The sequence below is a fragment of the Danio rerio genome, chromosome 15 (genome assembly GCF_049306965.1).
Source record: "Danio rerio strain Tuebingen ecotype United States chromosome 15, GRCz12tu, whole genome shotgun sequence".
In the NCBI taxonomy this organism is placed as follows: domain Eukaryota; kingdom Metazoa; phylum Chordata; class Actinopteri; order Cypriniformes; family Danionidae; genus Danio; species Danio rerio.
Window position 1 is genome coordinate 26,453,101 of NC_133190.1, and position 21,039 is coordinate 26,474,139.

Sequence of the window (21,039 nt, forward strand, 5' to 3'; positions counted from 1 at the left end):
ATAAGACCAAAATTTTTCATAAAAAAACACTTTTTCTTTGTTTCATTCTTTACTTGTATTTATAAATATAAATAATTATTAATCAATAATTTCTTGAGTAGGTTTTTAGATAAAATATGATGATGATATTTTTTCATTATAAAATAATGTAAAAATAAAAAAATATGTATAAAATTGTAATAATGATATGTTTAAGATAATAAATGAAGTATTTATAAATGTAAATTAATAATCAAAACGTATTTTGTGGGATGCTTCAACAATTGTTTGTCTGAATTAAAAAAAAAGTTTATATGACCTACATTTTTCCTTATTCATTAAAATGACATCTCTGCTATTCTTTCTTCCAGTGTCTACCAATGAAAAACTTATGAGAAACACTTTTGTGGTGAATTTGGGCTTTTGACAGAGAATCTGAGGCCTGAAGCAGTTGGTTTTGCCTAGATTAAGTGCCAGTGTCTCAGCCTAAACAGACGCTGGCATAAAACCACACTGAATCCTAGATGAAGGCTTTTAGAGTCCGTTACATGTGGACAAAAGGCTGTCATTGAGCTGGAAAATAGTCTGTGTGTCATCTTACTGATGAATTTAAGTGACGCAAGGTTTCTTCTCTTTAACAGTCTTGTATTCGCTGTATGGTAATGTGACGTACGTCTGATAAAGCCATCCTTTTCATCCGAGCCTATTAAAGAGATGAGCAGACGGTTGGTGACCGCGTGGTGGCAAAATGCAATTATGATGGTAATTGTGGCTTTGTTCAGCATGATTGAAACTAGATGGGTGTGTTCAGAAAGGTCCATGTGATCATGTGTTTCTGGGTCAAGGGAAATGGAGATGTGCCTTGCATTTCGGATTGTTTGTGTGTTGTCATTCTGTGTGATTTCCACTCAGCTTCCAGCACAGGAAATCCAAATATTCGGCTGAAAGTAATCAATATCTGGATCAGAAAACAATACAGACAATAAAAACAAAACGCTGACTAGATGCTACGACGACATGAATATGTACACGCGTATCATATAAATATACTGATATCATGTGTATTTTACCATGCACGCACACATTTTTATATTATTTTAATGTACTGTTAATATTATTATTATTATTATTATTATTATTATTATTATTATTACTATTATTATTATTTAATTAAATTAGCAATTTTTAAATGCAGATTTTTTTTACCTAGAGTCTTACTTGTTTCTTTGTTTTATTATTTATAGTTTATAATAATGATAATAAAATTACAATAATTATTAATAATAATATTATTAATTATTTATTTAAATCTGCCATTTTAGTTATAGCTTTTTTTAAAACTAAAGAGTATTACTTGTTTCTTTGTTTTATTTTATAACTTAATAATAATAATAATAATAATAGGAATTATCATAATAAAATAACAATAATTATTAATATTATTTATTTAAATTTGCATTTTTAAATTTAGATTTTTAGCTAAAGAGTCTTGTTTCTGTTTTATTTTATAATAATATTCTTATAATAATAAAATAACAACAATAATAATGATAATTATTATTATTATTATTATTTATTATTTATTTAAATGAGCAAATTGAATGACACCTTTACCTATAGAGTCTTACTTGTTTCTTTATTTTAATTTTTAACTTTATTATTATTAATTAATTAGAACACAAATATTTTGTGTCATACTTGAATTGGTGATTATGTATGTATCTGTTATAAATCATTGCTATATTATTTTAATAATTGAGTCATTTTTATTCATATCAGAGTTTATTTAATGTTATTCTTACTATATATTTGTTGGTTTTATTTGTGTAATATAGTTTATCACTTTTATATTATTATTATCACTCTTTTTAATGTTACTGTTAAAGTGAATGTTTCTATGGTAGAAATGTAGTCCTTAAATGACGTATCAAATATTTATAAATAGGCTACATAAATGTATTTGCATTTTAATACTTTGAATGTTATTAGTAATATTTACAGATATTGCATTAGTGATTTTCTTCATTTATAATAGTATCTTCTTGGTTCTGGTTTCTGCTCTGTTAAATCTCACTCTATTACTGTAACCACAGCTATGTGTCCCAGAATGCACTGGGCTCTAGAGTCCAGACACAGTGCAGCGTGGTGTGGTTTATCCTCATAGCGGAACTGACCCTGGCTTCAAAAACCCTAGTGTTGTCATCCCGAACCCAGCGCCAGTTCAGCAGCCTGACATTTCAAGTGCCGCCAAAACAGCTGAAACGTTCATTCCTCATCTGAGGGCACATTCAGAGCAAACGCTGCTCCGCAAACAATTCACTTCTGACTCATTGTGCTCTTTCCACAGCGATACTCAAACATTGTGATTACAATTATTCTTTGTTATTCCAAACATTGGGAAGATTCTTTCCTAGAACAGAAGAAGTGTTTCCAAGCGGACGTTTTGAGAGCTCTTGAGCTGGAGTTCACATGTGCTAGCTTGCTTCACGGGGGAACCGCCGCCGCTTTACTGGCGTTTATGTAATACCACAAGTTCAATATGTTTCCAGCCGATGAGCTGTCAGTTTGATACAGAGTTTGCTACTGGAGTGAACCCATCACACACACAAAGTCCAGCAAACTTTTGATTGGTCCCTGATGCGCTCATGCCTGTTAAACGCACTCCTAACCTTTGACCCGGAGCTGGGGTGAAGGGCCAGCTAAATTCCTTAAGTTCTGTAAATGTGGCCGTATTTCCCCCTGCATTCCTCAAAGATTAGCACAGACAGGCAGAATTAGCCTGGCCGCTAAACAAATGCTTATTGTGGCTATAAAGAGGCTGAAACTCACCACATTTGGGGTCTATGTTGGACACCAGCAAAATCCAAACTTGTTTCGGGTTACGTTGAATTTGGTGCCAAACCGGAATTGTAAAGTCGAAGCGATGAGAGTCTTCACCACGTTTTCTTGACTTTATAACAGTTTCTTAAAGTGCAAATGAAATCAAAACTAACCATTAGGCCAGTCACAATAAACAATATATAGACTTATCACACAACACATGGATATCATCTCAATCATTTTTGGTGATGCAATATATATATCGCCCATACATAAAAAACAATTCTAGCAACATTTTAGCTGCTACATTTCTATCTCTGTTGGAGGTATCGGTATCAGTATGGTTAAAAAACACTAAAGTATTTACTATAAATTATAGCGATGTCCAGATCCGATCATGTGATCAGAAATCGGGCCTAAATATGCGGTTACAGACTTGATCAAAATCAGACATTACCTACTGATCAGAAATAAATTCTGATTATTATTTAACACATCTATAATTATGCGGTGGCACAGCGTTAGACCTCTTTCTTGACTTCACACACAGCAACGTGTGCGGAATGACATCACTTAGTTGCAGAGATGCTATTGGTTAAAGGGCACCTAGGTTGCCCCTTTTTCCAGATTTAATATGAGTCTCCAGAATGTGTCTGTAAAGTTTCTGCTTAAAACACCCATCAGATTTATATCATACCTTTTATTAAATTCTATTTGATACCTTTTAGCATCAGGTAGCGGTTTTGTTGTACTGCGCCTTTAAGGCTAGTCCTTGCTGCCCACCGCTTCTACGTGCCTTTTAGCGTGCCTTAATCTCCTCCCTCGGCTGCATCAGACAACCGACAGACTTAAAGGAAGATCTCGCTTATCATTTGTGAGAAATACTACAGTAAGAACTTTACCAATGAGTATTTAATGCATTTGTTGTGGAGTTGCAACGATGAGTCACACACAATGTCGTTACAAAGTTCACACACACGTGATCATACACGTGACTACCAGGACATGTTAGAACACAGCTGTCAATCAATTTGATGGGCGGGGGGACCGCACTCCTACGTCAAGTTGCAGTCGGTCTGAAAACCGCTCCAATTGGTCCACCATTTCTGTGTTGTTAAATGGAGAAAAAAAAGTACTGGGTGTGTTTATATCACCCCGATATGATGGTCTATACACTATACCTACACATATGTCTGTCCAAACAGCTTGAAAGTAGATTTTTCACCATATGTCCCCTTTAAACGCCAGCAAAGTAGAACACAGAAGCAGCTTGAAGCAGAAACCTTGAGTATATCTGCTCTCTGGAGGTATTATAAAGTTGATGATGACAACATTGCCATTGCACATCATAATTCAGTTTCTCATCAAATCTTGACAAATCAAATCTTCTCTAGTATCTGACGTGCCCCGCTCCTTCAAGACATTTCTCGTTTGCTTTTCATTTGATGTGCTTGAGCTCAAAGACTCTCACTGGCAGAGCTGTGAGAAAGACCAAACGCTAGGGGAGGAGCAACTCTGTTCCGCCCTCTCTTTGTGTTTCAGTCAAACATCGAATAAAAAATATGCACATTACAGGACCTTTAAATGTCTTGCTTATCTGGTCTAATGGCTACTGTCAAGCAGCTCTACACAGGTCTGCTCTTCATCAGCTAATCCACACTTTACACAGCCTGTGTATAATGTAGTGCACAGGAAAAGAGTCTGGCACTAAACATAGGCAAAGACACACAATGAATACACCGCTGTTGTTGACCTGGGGATAGGGCTGCAGTATGATAACATATTGTATGGACAAAATAAGAAGTATATTGTTTCATATGATGATGGTTCCTCTAGGATTTTTTCCAGCTGTGGTGGCAGGTCTTTTACTCAGATCTTCTAACTACCTATGCGCAAGAAGTTGGCTATTTATGAAATGTCACAGGGTTACATTTATTTTACATTATCAGTTAGTTTATGTAACGAATATGTCTCCAGCATTTATTGCGCTTGTTAGAAATATTTATGAATGTCACCATAGGCCTACAGAATGGCATTGATGCATCCTGAAGTAAAGTGATACGGTCAAGCTCCAGCTAGTTAAAATGTGCAGCTCCATAGACCTTTATCTATAAATAAAGTATAATTATGGAAACTGTGTTCTTAAAGTGAGTTGTGTTGTTATCTATTATAAATGAAAGCTATGCGGTGGTTAAACAAATAAAATAAATAAAGGGTTAAACAAATAATGCACAGCACTACTACTATTACAAAAAGTTTGCTCAGCTGTAATTCACTTACCTTTTAATACGTTTTGGTTCGATTATAACTCGCTTATATGAATGAGAAGCTGAAATGTAATCGTAGAGGGAATGAATTTTGGTGTGGCACCCCTCCATGGCAGAATAAATGTAGCAGAAGATGAAGCTAATAATATAAAGATAAAAGCTAATATTTACAAAATATATTTGTACATGCCGTGTATATTTTTGTGTTTATTATTGATTATATTGGATGACTGGATACATGAATAACTATATTATAAAATTATGTTAATGAATGATATACACACACACACACACATATATTTATTACAAAATACTTTTGCATATTTTTATTATTTTTTTGCGTGTATTTAAACGTGTGTTTGTGTGTGTGTGTGTGTGTGTGTGTGTGTGTGTGTGTGTGTGTGTGTGTGTGTGTGAATATATATATATATATATATATATATATATATATATATAAATATAAATATACATATACATAAATTTAAATATATATTAAAAACACAGTGTAAATATATATATTATGTAAACAAACTTTTATCTTGGGTGACATTAAATGTTTGACAGCAATAAACTATAGTATACTTTTGTATTATAATATTTTTGTATTTTAAGTCATAGATTTTAATATTTTAAAATATTTAAAAACATTTGCCCTGAAGTTCAAAAAGTTTGAAAAATTATCATATGAGTACATTTTTGACTGAGTAATGAGTATACATTTTAAAATGTAAAAAATAACTAGTTCTTTACTTGTGGCCAATTCATTGATTTTCTTCTTAGTCCCTTTATTAATCAGGTGTCACCACAGCGGAATGAAACGCCAAGTTATCCACCAGCACGTTTTTACGTAGCGGATGCCCTTCCAGCCACAACCCAACACTGGGAAACACTTTTTAACACACATACACTATGTCCAATTTAAATTATTCAATTCAACTATAGCGCATGTCTTTGGACTGTGGGGGAAACCGGAGCACCTGGAGGAAACCCACGCGAACATGGGGAGAACATGCAAACTCCACACAGAAATGTTTATGTGTGGGTGTGTATATATATATAATTAAGTTTTCAGCGTTTTGAGGCACAAATGCTGTAATTTTCAAAGACATGTATTTTTTTGGTTATAAAATTAGATTTTTGTGGTATGAAAGATTCAGCAGCAATAAATAGATGAATATGCATTGAATATGCTTTTGATGAATTCTTATTATTAATAATAAAAAACTGTGCTGTATAAACAATAGTGAGACAAAGTTGCTTTTCATTATTTTACAACAAATGGAAAGTTCAAAAGTAAAGCGTTGTTGAAGTGTAGAAGTCTGTGCAGTTTTTTTTTGGGCAGTCTAATGTGTTCTTGCTTAAAAAAAAGATTGACCTTTTTAAATTGCAGTATGCTAAATGGTAATCTTACAAATTTCCAGAACATTTCAACATCTAAAATTTGTTCCATAAACAGCAATTTCCTCTCATCTGTCTTTTTATATTTCTAGCTGCCAAGCAGACGGCAGCATCAGATGAATGGGATTGATTAACTGCTTTACTTAGCAGCTAGTGACAGGTTTTTAATAAGTGCTTGGCATTGCATCTGCTTTTGTGTGTATGTGTATATCTTAAGGAATCCAACATCTTGAGTCACATCCTGTGATGAAGGAGGAGGGTCTGTTCGTAACATTGACCCAGATGTGCCAGCCGGTACCCTTGAGCTGTGCCAAAACATGACTGGATCAGTGAGGTGTGCTTAACTCGCTTTTGCCGGCACATCACGACTATAACCATTTTCATATAAATTACCCAGTTATGCACAGAAATGTTCATTGTTTGAAAAGAGTTTGCGGGAAGCGTTTGAAGTGGAGCCGAACAGTCCTGCTTCTCATGTTCTCTTTACTCTGTCATTCATACTCACCTTCCACTTCATTTACTCTATGCTCAGGTTAGGCATAATGTGGTGTTTTTGGTTGTTGTCATAAGTGTAAACGTGTATAGTAAGGAGTGCTGGTCTGGGCTTGTTTCATAATTTTTTTGATTTTTTTTTTTTTTGTTATGGGTTAGGTTCAGGGTTAAAAAAAATATCAAACCAAACTAATAGTAGAATATTAGTTTACTTAAAAATTGTTGATTTTTTTTGTTTTTTGTTTATTCCTCATTTGTAAAGTCAACTTTATTTTCTTTCATTACCTTTCATTTTTGCCTTTTGCTCTTTGTACTTTATTTTAGATTAGATTTTATTGTTATTATAATACTTTTTATTTTATTATTTTTTTCTTTATTTTATATATTTTTTAAATGTTTATTTTATTTACATTTTTAATTTTATTTACTTATTTTATAATATTTAAAATGTTATTTTATTTTTATTTATTTATTTAATTAAAATTAATAATAAAAAATTGTTTAATATTATTTTTTAATCTTTATTTTTTATTTTATTATTTTTTTTATAATTTAATAATTTTATTTTATTATATTTTATTACAAAAGAAAAAAAAAGTAAATGGCATAAAGAAACAATGAAATTGAGATCAGTTCTGCTGGACCAGATTTTCTCCAATCGCTGATGTCACCCTTTTTTATTCAAGGCGGTGTGTAGTCTTGTGACTGATCAAGTCACTAATTATACTGTGCTCTCATCTTGGATGCCTGTAGTAATGCTTCTGCAGTGGGATCTGGTTAAAGCAAACCTAGAAAACCTAACCGTCTTAAGTCATGTGGCTTCATTTCTATTTTGCACATTTTGCCGCATCCATGTCATGAACAAGCCTTCATTCTTCTCTGTTTGTTGTGATATACTGAAAGGCTCAATGTCTAGGGAAAATGTGCCTGTTAAATGGGCTGTGCCATACAGTATATTAAAAAAGGATCATTATCATGATAATAGTATATGCAATATCAATATCGAAGAGAAGTGCAATAAATTCAATATATTTTCTGCCAAGCATTTGTGTTCTGTTGTTTATCCAAAAGTTGCATTTCCTCATTTTACAATAAATAGAAAGACCAGCATTCATAAAGTATGTGCAGTTATCTTTGGCCAGTCTGAGGTGTTCTTTTATTTATAGTTTTTTAAATATTTTTTTATTGAACATTTTAGATTTTGAAATACATACAACAAAGCCTGAGATCCACCAAACCGAAAGGTAAACTATAATAAAAACAGTAATGGGTACAAAATCAGGATTGAGACATATTTAATAAGTCTAAAGTCTTCTTGTTTTTTATGTGCTAAGCATTTGTGTGCTGCATGCATTGTTTATCCAAATCTGACCAATCAAATGGGGCCTTTACTGCCTTTGTCCCTGCCTCCCCAGTAGGTCCTGTTAGTTGAAAATAAAGCTGAAAATAAATACTAATGCTTGGAGACCAGAAAGAAAATTTACTACAGCCAAAAGGAATAAGAATGTCCGCTGAGGTTTTTTAGTCATTTGTGATGTTTTTAAAGTCTAAATGTGTTTTTGTGTGTTTAATTAGCTCAGAAAATGATCTGTTACCTGTTTATTTTAGTGTTATCATTAAATAAATAAATGATTTCTTTAAATTGATAATAAAAAAATGTTTATAAAGTTAGTTATTTTGTAAGAAATATCGTTGTCAACACTCAACAACAGTATTGCATATCACACATTTTCTCAGTATCCTACCATTTACATTGGCCAGTTGTCAAACACCCCCTGAGGATAAGATCAGAAGGATCAGACATTCATCATGTTGTACCATCATGTGTAATGCCAGCTGTATTGTTTCCCTCACATCTAAGGTCACATTTCAGTTTGCAGTTGCTGGGACAGCAGAACATAAGAAAGGTGTGTGTGTGTGTTTTAACTTGCTGCCCATTCTTGAGGTCACTTCCTCTCAGCGTCTTTTGGTAATGAGAATGTCTAGCAGTAATGATCAGGGAAAAATGAGGCCAACGTTGGCATTGGTTCTGTACGGGTGGGCGTTATGTATATTTTCCATCTTGGCTTTCAGATTCTCTGGTTTCAGCTTTGAGCCACTACTCGCAATCTTTCTTCTCTTTTCATGGACTAATGCTGCTGCAGGTATTTTCTCTTCATCTGTTATTTATCATTTTAGCTTAACTTTCCCTCTTCGTCTGTCTTCTTGACCCTCTCTGTGGTGTCCACCCAGGGGGTTTTACAGATCTTTGTTTGCAGTTAGTTATTTCTGGCTGTAAGCAGCTCTTGCATGACTCAGGATGTTGTCAGGGTTTTCAGACAAGCTCTGTCCACTCACTCACACCCTCTGAATTGGCATCACGTCATTGATTTAGTGCCTCATGCTATCCATGATCTTGATTTTCTTTTTCTGCGTGGATGTGTGTTTTGCTTGTCTGCAGCTCTGGAGTGAGATGAATGCATTTATCTTGAGTTTCTGGCGACAGGAAGATGATTTGCATATATGATAAAGGGATTTTGTCTGGGTGTGGTGGAGATTTTGTGCAGCTGTGTGTGTTTGAGCAGAACCCGCTTCTGTGGTTTATACTAGTGCTACTGTAATTGCTCTGGGCGTTATGTAAGATAAAGCTGTTGTTCATGACTTTTAGATCTCATTCTTTGAATCACACCTGCATTTTAAATCATTTTTGCTTAGATTAATTAGCCATAGGTGACGCAGTAGCGTAGTAGTTAGTGCTGTCGCTTCACAGTAAGAAGGTTGCTGGTTCGAGTTTCGGCCGGGCCTGTTGGTGTTTCTTGAGTTTGCATGTTCTCCCTGCGTTCGTGTGGGTTTCCTCTCTGTGTTCCTGCTTCCCCCACAGTCCAAAGACATGCGGTACAGGTAAATTGGATATGCTAAATTGGCCGTAGTGTGTGTACCTTGTGTGTGAATGAATGTGGAAGATGGAAGGGCATCCACTGCGTAAAACATGTGCTGGATAAGTTGGCGGTTCATTCCGCTGTGGCGACCCTAGATTAATAAAGGGACTAAGCCGAAAAGCCGAAAATTATAAAAACATTAAGTCAATTTAATGCATTCTTATAAAAGTACTAATCGTAAAAAAGGCCAAGATTTCGGACGGCTCTTGTTTTGAATTATTGTATAATGATGTCAGCAATTCAAATACAGTATTACACAATATCTGAGGTGCATTCCGCAGATAATATTGTACTATGAAACCTCTTGTTGGGACAGAATTGAGATCTGTCCAGGCATCATCAGAGAGCACAGTGAGGTGTCATTGACCTGCTGGTGCTGACAGCACTGGGCAGAGGTGAGAGTATTCTCGTTTGTTCCTGGCTGTTCAGTGTTGCATACTCTGCTCATTATCCCCGACTGACAGCCTCATAGCTCACATTCCTCACCCAATCCGAATGCAGTTTCTCTTGTCTTTCTCAGATCATCCCGCAGTGTCAGCTCCGCTTCAGCCTGTCTGCCTCTCCCTCCCCCGTCAAAGTGGTCTATTAATTCACACAGCCACGGGTGGGTGTGTCGTGTCCTCCTCAGGACGTGCCGTAGCACAGACGCCACACCCCAATCCGCCACAGGCCTGTACCAGCACCATCTGCAGAGCCTGTGCCATCACCTCCTCTATGTCCCACAGAGCCTTTTCTGAATGCGAGACACGACACCGAATCCCCAGGCTATTGTTATTATTGCAATACCCTGGAAAACGATACTGGGAGTGAAAAATACACAAGTGAAAGAGGTGAAAACAATCGGTCGCTTTTGAAAGGGTGTGTTGTTGACCACTGCTGGGCTTTTCAGAAGGGTTGTGGTGCCCTCTTGTGCTTGTTAGTTTGAATGACAACTTGGTGAGAATTGAAACTGGAAATTTTGCCTCCTAGTGGTGGGTGATGGTGTTACTTCAGTGACTCTCCTCTTACCACAGAGGAAATGATTGATTTTTGGCAGTGATTCCTGGCTAAAAGCATGGATTGTGCAGAATGGTCTAAGCTCAGTGGAGCTCTGCAGTTTCCTGTTGATTTAGAAAGCCACGCTTTGAGCAGAGATTCTTAATTAATTCTCTGGGCTTTTTTTTATACTTTAGAAAATGCCTATGGTATTAATTAATAATGTTAGCAAGGAGTGACTGTTAATTCAGTGAATTAGCACTCACATGGATTATGTGAAGATTCACACTTGTTCAGGTTTTGTTTAGGTTTGAGTATAGTAATATATTTTGTTTTAAAATCCACATTTATTTGCACCAAAGCAGAGTAATATTTTGAAAAATATTTCTTATTAAATATTATTTTAATACTACATAAAGTCCAGAAGAACAGGCTTTATTTAAAATATTTTTGTGAATAGTTTTAAAGGCTTATATATATATAAAGGCTTATAAAGCATATAAATGGCATCATGGTGGCTTAGTGTGTAGCACAATCTCCTCACAGCAAGAGGGTCGCTGGTTTGAGCCCCGGCTGGGTCAGTTGGCATCTCTGTGGGAAGTTTGCATGTTCTCCCTATGTTCACGTGGGGGTGCTCCGGTTTTCCCTACAAGTCCAAAAATGTGGTACAGGTTAATTGGGTTAGCTAAATTGATCGTAGTGTATGCGTGAGAATGAAAGTGTATTGATGTTTCCCAGTGATGGATTTCAGCTAAAAAAGCATCCGCTTTGTAAAACATATGCTGGATAAGTTGATGGTTCATTACGCTGTGGTGACTTCAGATTAATAAAGGGACCAAGCCGAAAAGAAAATTAATTAATAAAGAATATAACTGACAAGTATACAGGATTATACGATGACATACACGCTGTTGCTTTTGTTGAATTTAAAGGGATAGTTGACAAAAAAATTAAGAAATGCTTTTCACTTTCAATCTGCCTGTAGCTGTTGAAATCTATTTCATAAATGATCAAATCCAAAGTTTCAGCTAACATTTTGTTCTTCCGAAGAAGAAAACTCGTGTATGCCTAGGTTTGGATTTTTCAGAACTGTTCATCTTTTAGTCATTTTGAAATTTGAATGCCAACTCTGAAAGTTGGAGATATACTTCAAAAATAACCTTTTTTATTTGCTCTGTGCTCATACAGTAGGACTGCACGATATATAGTTTTAGCATATTGCAATGTGATCATACGCAATAGTCACATCAGAAGTTATGCAATGTCGAGTCTGGATTTTAATTTATTATTTGCATGTGTTTTTTAGGCCTGTGATTGTATTATGCATTGTAAAGCATTCATAAGAAATTGTTCCATTTGTAATTTTAAAAGCGATGAACGATGTAACTAAAATGTTTGTAACTAAAACATTTTAATCAGTGAATGAACAATTGAATTATTTTATTTAATTAAATAGTGTTAGACTGGAAAACGAAAAAAAAACGCTTTTAATTTCAATTCTAACTTTTTTTTTTATTTTGTTTATCTATGCCTGTAGATTCCCAATCCATCTAAAATGATCAATTCTTTCCAAATAGACATCAAGTCATTTGGTGAAATTGTCATATTGCAATATATAGTGCTCCGCATAACTGTATGGAGTACATCCCATTTAAAAAAAAAAAAGAATATTTGTATCCATTTCTCAGTAAATATAGGCAATGTATTAGGTGCATTTAATCAAAACAGATTTATTAAACGGATATATTTATTAAAATAATATTTAGTCACCAAAAATATTTAGAAATTGAAAGATAATACAATTAAAGTAAAGCAAAATATTGCAAAAAACAAAAATCAACCTACAAAATTTCTAAAAGTTTTTACTATTATTTTGCTGCTTTTGATTTTTTTTTTATGTAATATTTTTTCTATAACACACACATTTGGGTGTACTAGTTTTTGGATTGTTATCGTAAGTTATAGTTTCAAGGTTTAATTCTGGCACCTTTCCTGTTTAACCTTTATTTGCTCCCACTGAGCCAAATAATGAGAAAGAACCAAATCTCCTACTTTGCTAATGATACTCAGATCTTCTTAGCCTTACTGCCTAATGACTTCAGCCCCATTGACACCCTCTGCCAATGCATTAATGAAATTGACAGTTGGATGTGCCAAAACTTTCTTTAGTTAAACAAAGAGAAAACTGAAGTCATTGCGTTTGGGAACAGAGAATGCAGACCTTGACTCTAAGGCTCAAACAACAAAATATAAAGTCAAGAATCTTGGTGTGATTCTGGAGTCAGATCGGAGTTTCAATTGTCATATCAAAGCAGTAACTAAATCAGCATTCTATAATCTCAAAAACATTGCAAGAATTAGATGCTTTGTTTCCAGTAAAGACTTGTTCATGCTTTTGCCAGCAGCAGTGTGAATTACTGTAACAGCCTCCGCATTGGTCTTCACAAAAAGACAGACAGTCAGACAGTTGCAGCTCATCCAGAATGCTGCTGCCATGATTCTGTCCAAAACCAAAAAACAGAGCACATCACACCTGTCCACAGGTCCTTACACAGACTCCCAGTTGCATTTCGAATAGATTTTAAAGTATTACTACTTGTCTATAAATCACTAAATGGCCTAAGATCTCAATACATTACAGAAATGCTCACTGAATACAAACCTAACAGATCACTCAGATCTTATAGGATCAAATAAACTATGCAATCTTAGTATACAGCAAAGGTGTGGAGTGGCACAATGGTGAGTCTTTGCTCTTAAACTGATATACGTTCCAGTGTTTGAACTCTGACTGTATATAGGAAGTGCCAAGGCCTTGCGTCATTTCCTCAAGCTTCTCTCTCGGCGCTTCTGTTTCCCCTCTCCGCCCTACACCTCTGTATCTGACAAAGAAGAGCGAACTCCTTGATGCTCGCTCCGAATCTTCCAGCAATCAAATTTGCATCGTCATTCAAAGTTTAAGAGCATCAGCAGCGCAGCCTTCAAAACATCCTCTGACAGCCTCACATGTGCACGTCTGCATCGCACCAACGTTTTCTCTGGAACAGCTGAGCAGGAGAAGCAACTGTGGAGCTGTCCATCTCCCGGCCTGCATTCTTGGGGGTGGGGAGAAAGTACCAGCGGTGGTACTTGGGGCTTTATATTTAGACCCTCTTCCACGACAGCTGTCTTGCTCCTGCTCCTCCTCTGACAGAGCAGCGTCAGGAATAGCCTATCGCTTTGCACCGAAGGCTGCCGGTTAGTGTGACGTGGGCCTTTTGGTTCTCAGGACTGTCTCGTACATGCGTCTCGCCACTTTAGGCTGGCGTTTGGCTCTACTCTGACCTTGGTAAGAGAGGTACGCTGACTGTTTGGAGCTGCTGTAAAGGGATCTCAGGTAAGGCGGCGAGTGCTGCTCATGGTCCTGAATGGGGCATCAATAGATCTAGACCTGTTGAAGAGTTTTGTGGGGCTCAGTGCACTGCTGTGGTCTGCTCTCAGGCCTGATTTGTCACCTATTTTTAGGCTTGTGTGTGATGGCATGCTGGGACCAGTGACCGGTGAGCAAGTGCTAATGCTAAATCCAGTGAGTCTCATATATTTTTTGTTTAAAATGTGAATTAAAAGAGAGGTTTTCTCCTACTGTAGAGTCATTGTGTTTTTCCGAAAGTGGAATGAAGTGCTCGATTGGCATTTCTGTTGTTGTGCTGAAGTCTGCCATGCTCAATAGAGGCTTTTGTTTGAGTTGGTTTGCTCATGTGGAAAAAGGTAGTGGCATTTTAGCTGTTAAGTTTTGGTTGTTATTGGCCTCTTGAGATGAATGTTTCAAATGGGCCTTATTTTTCGGACTTCTGCGGCTATTTTCCAATGCTTCACTTCAAAACAGCTACTGTCAAGTGTTTGATAGATGAAGTCAGTGGGTTATTTTGTGTATACAGGCATTGGATCATATGCTTCACAGTCTGTCTGCTGAAGCTTTAATTGATGTGGCCATAAACTTTCAGCTGTTCATTTATATCATTTTATGTCTGCATTGTTGAGCCAAATTGCTATCGCTGACCTGGATTTAGTCTGTTTGGTATAGGTTACTTATCAGGTCAACTATAATTTGGTACAGGATTTTAATTTAGTTTTGTTGGTTAAAATCTGCATGGCATTAGTTGCATTGTTTTTTTGTTACAGTGTAACCTTGTGTCCTTAATTTCTTAGGTTTTTAATTCTAAAGTCCCCTGTTAACTGATAAAGCCACTTTAATTTATATATACTATATGTAATCTTGTTGTAAATGGACAAATGATCTGTTATTATGTTTTGTCCTATTAAAATGGTAATACTACATGTTATAATACTAGAATCCAGATCTATACAATCTGAAAAGTTTTATTTGGGGTTTTCAGCAGTTCTAGCCAGTAGATTTACGGTGTTCACACAGGCTTGGTTTGATTGAGAGGGTTTTGGTTTTTGTTTTGAACGTTAGCTAAGTTCCAATGCATAATATGTCATTAAAGTCTTCTTTATGACTTGTTGACAGTTTGAATGCTAGAAGCTAGCAAGGAATAAATACATCTCATCATTCGAAATAAACTACACTGCATTATTAATGCTTCATTTTCAGTGTTAATCTGCTGTTTATAATATTAATAATAATAATAATAATAATAATAATAATAATAATAATAATAGTAAAGTTGAAGTATTGTTTTTGCAGCTGGCCTACAGTGTGTTGTATAATGTTAGCTGGTTTATGCCCATGTGGCTGCTCTTAAAAAACGTCTGCTGTCAGTATCACAGTGCTCTGTCAACAGATAAGCATGCCACGGGTAACTTTTTATAGCTGCAGTGTGTCTGATGGCTGGGAGGGCTGGGGAAGGGTCATTGGTGGCGTGAGGGGCTTTAGTGGAGACCAGGGTGCTGATCTGGAAATGGGGTTAGAGGAGAGAACGGCTGCTACAGCATAATGGCCTAATGGGGGATCCCAGAGTAATCCATGCAGCTCATACTGAACTGGTAGCGTGGAAATGACTGAAATCTGTTTGTGCTTATAAGCAAAAGCTATCTGGATAATTTTGGCTGAAAGTAAAAGTAAATTCTGTTGTTAAATCACCCATGTATCATCCCAAAATAGTGTAACTGAATAAATAAGGCTCAAGATCTCTTTTGGTTAATTGGATTACAAGTAGTTTTTGTTTACTGTTGGAGTTTTCTATTGTTGACGTGAACACTTTTTTTGAGGTGTATGGTTGTGTAGATAAGCCTTTTCTGATTGAATTTGTTATTGTGAAATAAGTTTGCAAAACTTTGATATGTAAACGAGGCAATGGCATGTTATTCAGAAAACCACAGTTTTTTGTTTTTGCTGAAACCTCTGAAAAACTATGCCAATCACTGTTGGTGTGTTGTAATCATGACCAGTAAGAGAACATGGTGCTTTTCAACTTTCAGACCACACTTGCATGTCATTTACACCAGAAAATAGTAGACTAGGGCTGCATCATATTGGAAAAATCTCTCATTGCGATATTTTGCTTAGCTGCGATTATATATGTTGATATGGAAACAATTTCATTAGATGGCTGGAATAGCTCTATTTGTGAAAAATCATTCATTTAGATTGGGTTGATTGAATAGGGGTGTAAATCATGTATAAAAAATAAAATCGCAAGAGTAATTACAATAAAGCAACGAAAAAAAGTAAAATAAACAGTGCTTTATGGTTTTATAATATGATATAATATAACTATATTATACAATTATAATCCCAACTCAACGTTGCATATCTTGTGATGTGACTATTGCGGACACACACATTGCAATATCGATGCTGAAACGATATATTGTGCAGCCCTATGGTAGACCTCAAATATACTGTAGATGCCCAATGAGCATTATTAGTCACGTATCATGATTTTTTTTGTCTGTACACTCTTTATTCTGCAATGCGGCAGCTTTTTCTGGGATTGTTTTAATACTTCCGATTTATTTGTCGATATAATAAACAGCAGTAAATGGTCAAACTACTTGCTCTACAAACAATTGTGTTTAAAAAAATAATAAATATATAAGAAAATGCAGGTTTCATCATAAAGCAGCATAGTTTGGACACCCGAGTCTGGAGAAGGATCATTTTTTAAATTTTAACATGCCATTTTAAAATGAATGCACGCAATGTCTTAGAGTCGTGTCTAGCTAGTACACTTTAACAGCAGGTCCCGTAAAGCTCTCTTAAGAATGAGATCACTAAGCAGAGAGTAGATAGCTGTTCAAATGCAGTCAACTACAAGGGTGTCTGCTCTTTGAAAGCAGTCTAGCCGAATACATTTTTTACTACCACTAGGAGTGGTTGAAATTGTACAAGCTCAACTTTTAAGACCCTGTTTGTCCATTTTGAAAAACATGCCTAATAGGTGTAACAAGTCCAAGGTGATCAGGGACTTTTATACGTCCAAAAAGAATCATAAAATATTGTCTGATACACTATAGGCTTTCAACCAATGCTTGGCAGGGTTAAATATGTAAAATGTGAAATATAAGTAGTTTGTGGGTCCTTTAGAGAGAACTTGAATTGTGTCATTATTAACCAGCGTCCACAGCACTGATAGTCACTGAATTCAGACCGCAGCTGTGCAATGAGCCTTCATGTCTTAAAATTACAATATTGAATCCTTCCTTAATGTCAAACGTAAATTATTATGCAACTTGAGGCAGATCCCAGTGTGTTTAACCACTTGTTTTTACCCAACAGAGCCAAGAACCGCCTCCTCTTTCCAGCATTGTGGGTCTTGTTTATCTGAAGTTTGTGACCTCATATAACATAACTGTGAAGACCAGCATCCATTGTGGCAGCCTCTTGTCTGCTGGTCGCTCCATCTGTCACTCATCTTTTCACCCCGTCTTCCCTCCCTCATCAAACCCTTACCCGGCCCAGCCCATGACAGCAGCGTTGCCAGCATGGCATTCTCATCACGCTTTTCCTTCTGGGAGCAAAAGGAAAGTGATGTTCCATTCTCCATTTTCATCTTTCTGCACTGTGTGACATCAGCTAGGTGGTGTGCATGAAATGTGTAGCAATGCACAGTGGTGCCATGTGCACGGTTCATGACTGCACAGTTTCTAACAGTCTCTGTTCAAGGCATGCATGTGTATCTATGTGTTCAGGGCAGATGGAAAACTCGAATCGCTGTGTGAAAATGCTTCATCGTCATGGGAGAGTGTACCTCTCTGACACTGCTCTTTTGATTACATTTTGAAAAGCTGCCACTGACTCACACATGGCAGTAAACTGATGCTTCTGCTTAAAATGTATAATTAGAAATGGCAGGCACTGTAAATTGGTGCCTTATTAAGCTTCAATTTAGTTATACTTCCTTGAAAAATATATATCCTGCATGAAATATGTTGGATTCATCTGCATAATTAGCACAGCATAGACTTATTGTTCTTAGTCAAATGCTAATGACCTTTTCACATGGACGTTTATAGATCAAAGAAGAGAACAAGCCAATCCCCAAGGGCTCAAAAGACAATGTAAGTGGCCAGATATTCTGCATACTAACAAATGAAGTATTGCAGCACTTTTAGAGAGTACTGATGTTCTTATTGAAACAGAAGAAATGCAAATTGAAAAGCACTCTGTCTATTTATTGTTAGTTGCACATATCTAATTTGAAATTTGCAGTTATTATGTTCATTATGATATACTGCCAGCTCCAAGTCTTTATTTTTTTTATTTTTTTTATTTATTTATTTTTTTTATTTTTTTTTTAGCTCCAAGTCTTTATGTTTTCACACATGATGCTAAATTGTTGTCACAGGAAGCCTGTATAGGTGGCATCACACTTAAAGAAAAATTATTTCTTTAAGAGCCGATCATTTCCCAGTAGAATTATATAAACATAATTTATTTAATGTATATGAACCATTGATTTCTCAAAATCACACCTGCTGCATAGTAATTCGTCTCTAAATGGTTTTGAAGATGGAGACATTTTGTTTGAATCTTTGTTGTTCTGTTGATTGATGTGCAGCTGCTGTGCTTCACCAGCTGTGCTTTTGTGGTTAAATTAAGACCCTGGAAAAGCAAACTTATTATCAGTAAACCACCTTAATTAAAGTTCTGAGTCAGTATCTCAGTGTGATTTGAAGTGTTAGTGGATTTTCAACAAAAGCCTCCATCTATCATTTGTGTTCTCTTTTTATAAGAGGAATTTGTTACATTTTAAAAGGTTTTGTAATAAGCAGAGTGTTTATAGTAGCATTAAAATAGTATTCAGCAATGAGCTACATACTACTGCTGACAGATCTTTGTCTATGTGTGTTCAGTATATATCATAAATACAGTGACAGAATCTACTGGATAAGTGTGTAGGAGTCAAGAAACAGCAGGGTAGGGTGAAAGGGTGTACTTTCAGTCTGAGTGTACAAAGCTTGAAAACATGTTCTGTGCATGAAGTGAATTATGCTGCAGTTCACCTCCTCTGCTTATCTACTGAATACAGAGCTGTTGTGTAATGTCAATAGAAATCAGCATTCTTCTTCCCTTTCACCTAGTTTATTGTGTTGGGCAGCATATTGGTTTCATTTAGTTTTGTCTTTTGGGTAGAATATACAATATTTACTGTGTTAACTTTTGTTTGGAAGGCTGCCATCAGAAAAAAAATTTAGGGCTTCAGTCATAAAACAGGAAATAACTGAAACAAACCTTTGAGTGTGTTGATCACATTCTGTTTATTGATTTAATATATTGATTTCAAAATCTGTTTGTCTTCTTGACTTTTCTGCATCTACTGTGTCTGGGTGTGGGTGTACAGTCTGACAGTGATGGCAGCCTGAGTAGCCGCTCCCAGTCAGTGCCCAGCCTAGAGCCTGGCAAAGGCCTTCTGCGTACCAAGAGTCCTCAGCCTGTTCAGGACAAGCCAGCAGAGGTCCAGTCCCAGCCTCAGTTCAGACGTGTTAAAAGCCCCTCACCCAACAGAGACAAGATGGCGACCAGAAGGTTTTCTGAAGTGCCCAAGATGCCAGAGCGCTTCAAAAGCCCAGAGCCTCCTCGGTACTCCTTAAGTCCTGAACCTTTTTTGAATGGTGAAAGCAAAGTCAATCGTGCTGTCAATGGCAGTGTCAAGACTACACCTTTTACCAGCCAACCCGAACTCGTAGAGGACTTGCAGGATGGGACACGTAAGAACGTGGTGAAGGTAATGCGCAGAGTTGTTAGAAGGGTAGTTTCTTGTGAAGAAGACACACCAATTCAACCTGCAGCCTTGGTCCCGGAACAACCTAAACACAGTTTAGGACCACCAAAACCTGAACCAGCATCTGTACCAAAAGCTGTGAAGGTGCCCATGTTCTCATTCAAACATGATACCATAAAGAAGGAGGAAAGAGACGATATTGCTGCTGGACTAACCAGCCTGATGACGAGAGGCAGAACTAGGGAACCTCGTCCACGGATCCGCAAGGATGATCCTGTAGAAAAAGATGTAAAACCTGTAGAAAAATCTCAAGAGAAGGAAATTTCTGGACCAGCACCACATAAAACTGGGCCCAAGATGGAGCCCTCCCAGCCTCTAAAACAAGAGCAACAGACATCACCACCTGCTACTACCTCAACAACTACAAAGTCTCCTGTTTCTCCATCAGCGGGATTCATCCCACCCCCCAAACCCAATCCACTCTCTCCATTGGGATTTATTCCTGCACCCAAACCATTAGGATTTATCTCCAACTCAAAACCACCGACCCTCTCCTCTCCTTCAGGCGTTGTTGCTACACAGAAAGCAGCTTCTTTAAATTCTGTTCCTACCATTTCAACTCCAATTCCAGATCCCAAAACATTGCCTGTTATCTCTAGTTCTATACCTGCTGTCCCCAAAACAGCTGCTACCTCTGCTCCAATCGCTTCTGGTAAATGCAACACTCCTAACCCCCCAGCTGCCAAAAAAGATCCATTTGCCCCTCCAACAGGGTTCATTCCCACCCAAAAACAGATGCCTGTAAAGAAACCAGAGGTATTGGTCACGCTAATAACTTGGATGCATGGGTTGCTTTACTTAATTTAACCGTGTGATGAGTGTACTAATGTTTATGCCCTGTACCAGTAGTTCTGGAGTTGTACCACCTGGTTTTGCCTGCAAATGAGCATGTTACTCTAATTTTAGCTGATTACATTGTTTCCTTAGTACACAGATCACCTTCTGTCTATATTCTTGTGGTTT

At 36.6% G+C, this 21,039-nt stretch overlaps 1 protein-coding gene across 41 annotated transcripts in view; it reads left to right on the plus strand.

The window, feature by feature from the left end:
* myo18ab (myosin XVIIIA b) overlaps positions 1 to 21,039 on the plus strand; it is a 173,054-nt gene that overhangs the window by 37,515 nt on the left and 114,500 nt on the right. For 20 of the 41 annotated variants that reach the window (XM_073923711.1, XM_068213726.1, XM_073923733.1 and 17 more), the window contains exons 3-5: positions 17,571 to 17,813; positions 18,306 to 18,352; positions 19,636 to 20,832. The exons of 20 other annotated variants lie outside the window; for them this stretch is intronic. In XM_073923711.1, coding sequence (XP_073779812.1) covers positions 17,777 to 17,813; positions 18,306 to 18,352; positions 19,636 to 20,832 — 1,281 coding nt within the window. In that variant the 5' untranslated portion in view covers positions 17,571 to 17,776. Of the gene's footprint in view, positions 1 to 14,089; positions 14,226 to 17,570; positions 17,814 to 18,305; positions 18,353 to 19,635; positions 20,833 to 21,039 lie in introns of those variants that run through there. One more of the 41 variants, XM_068213725.1, reaches the window with a different exon arrangement.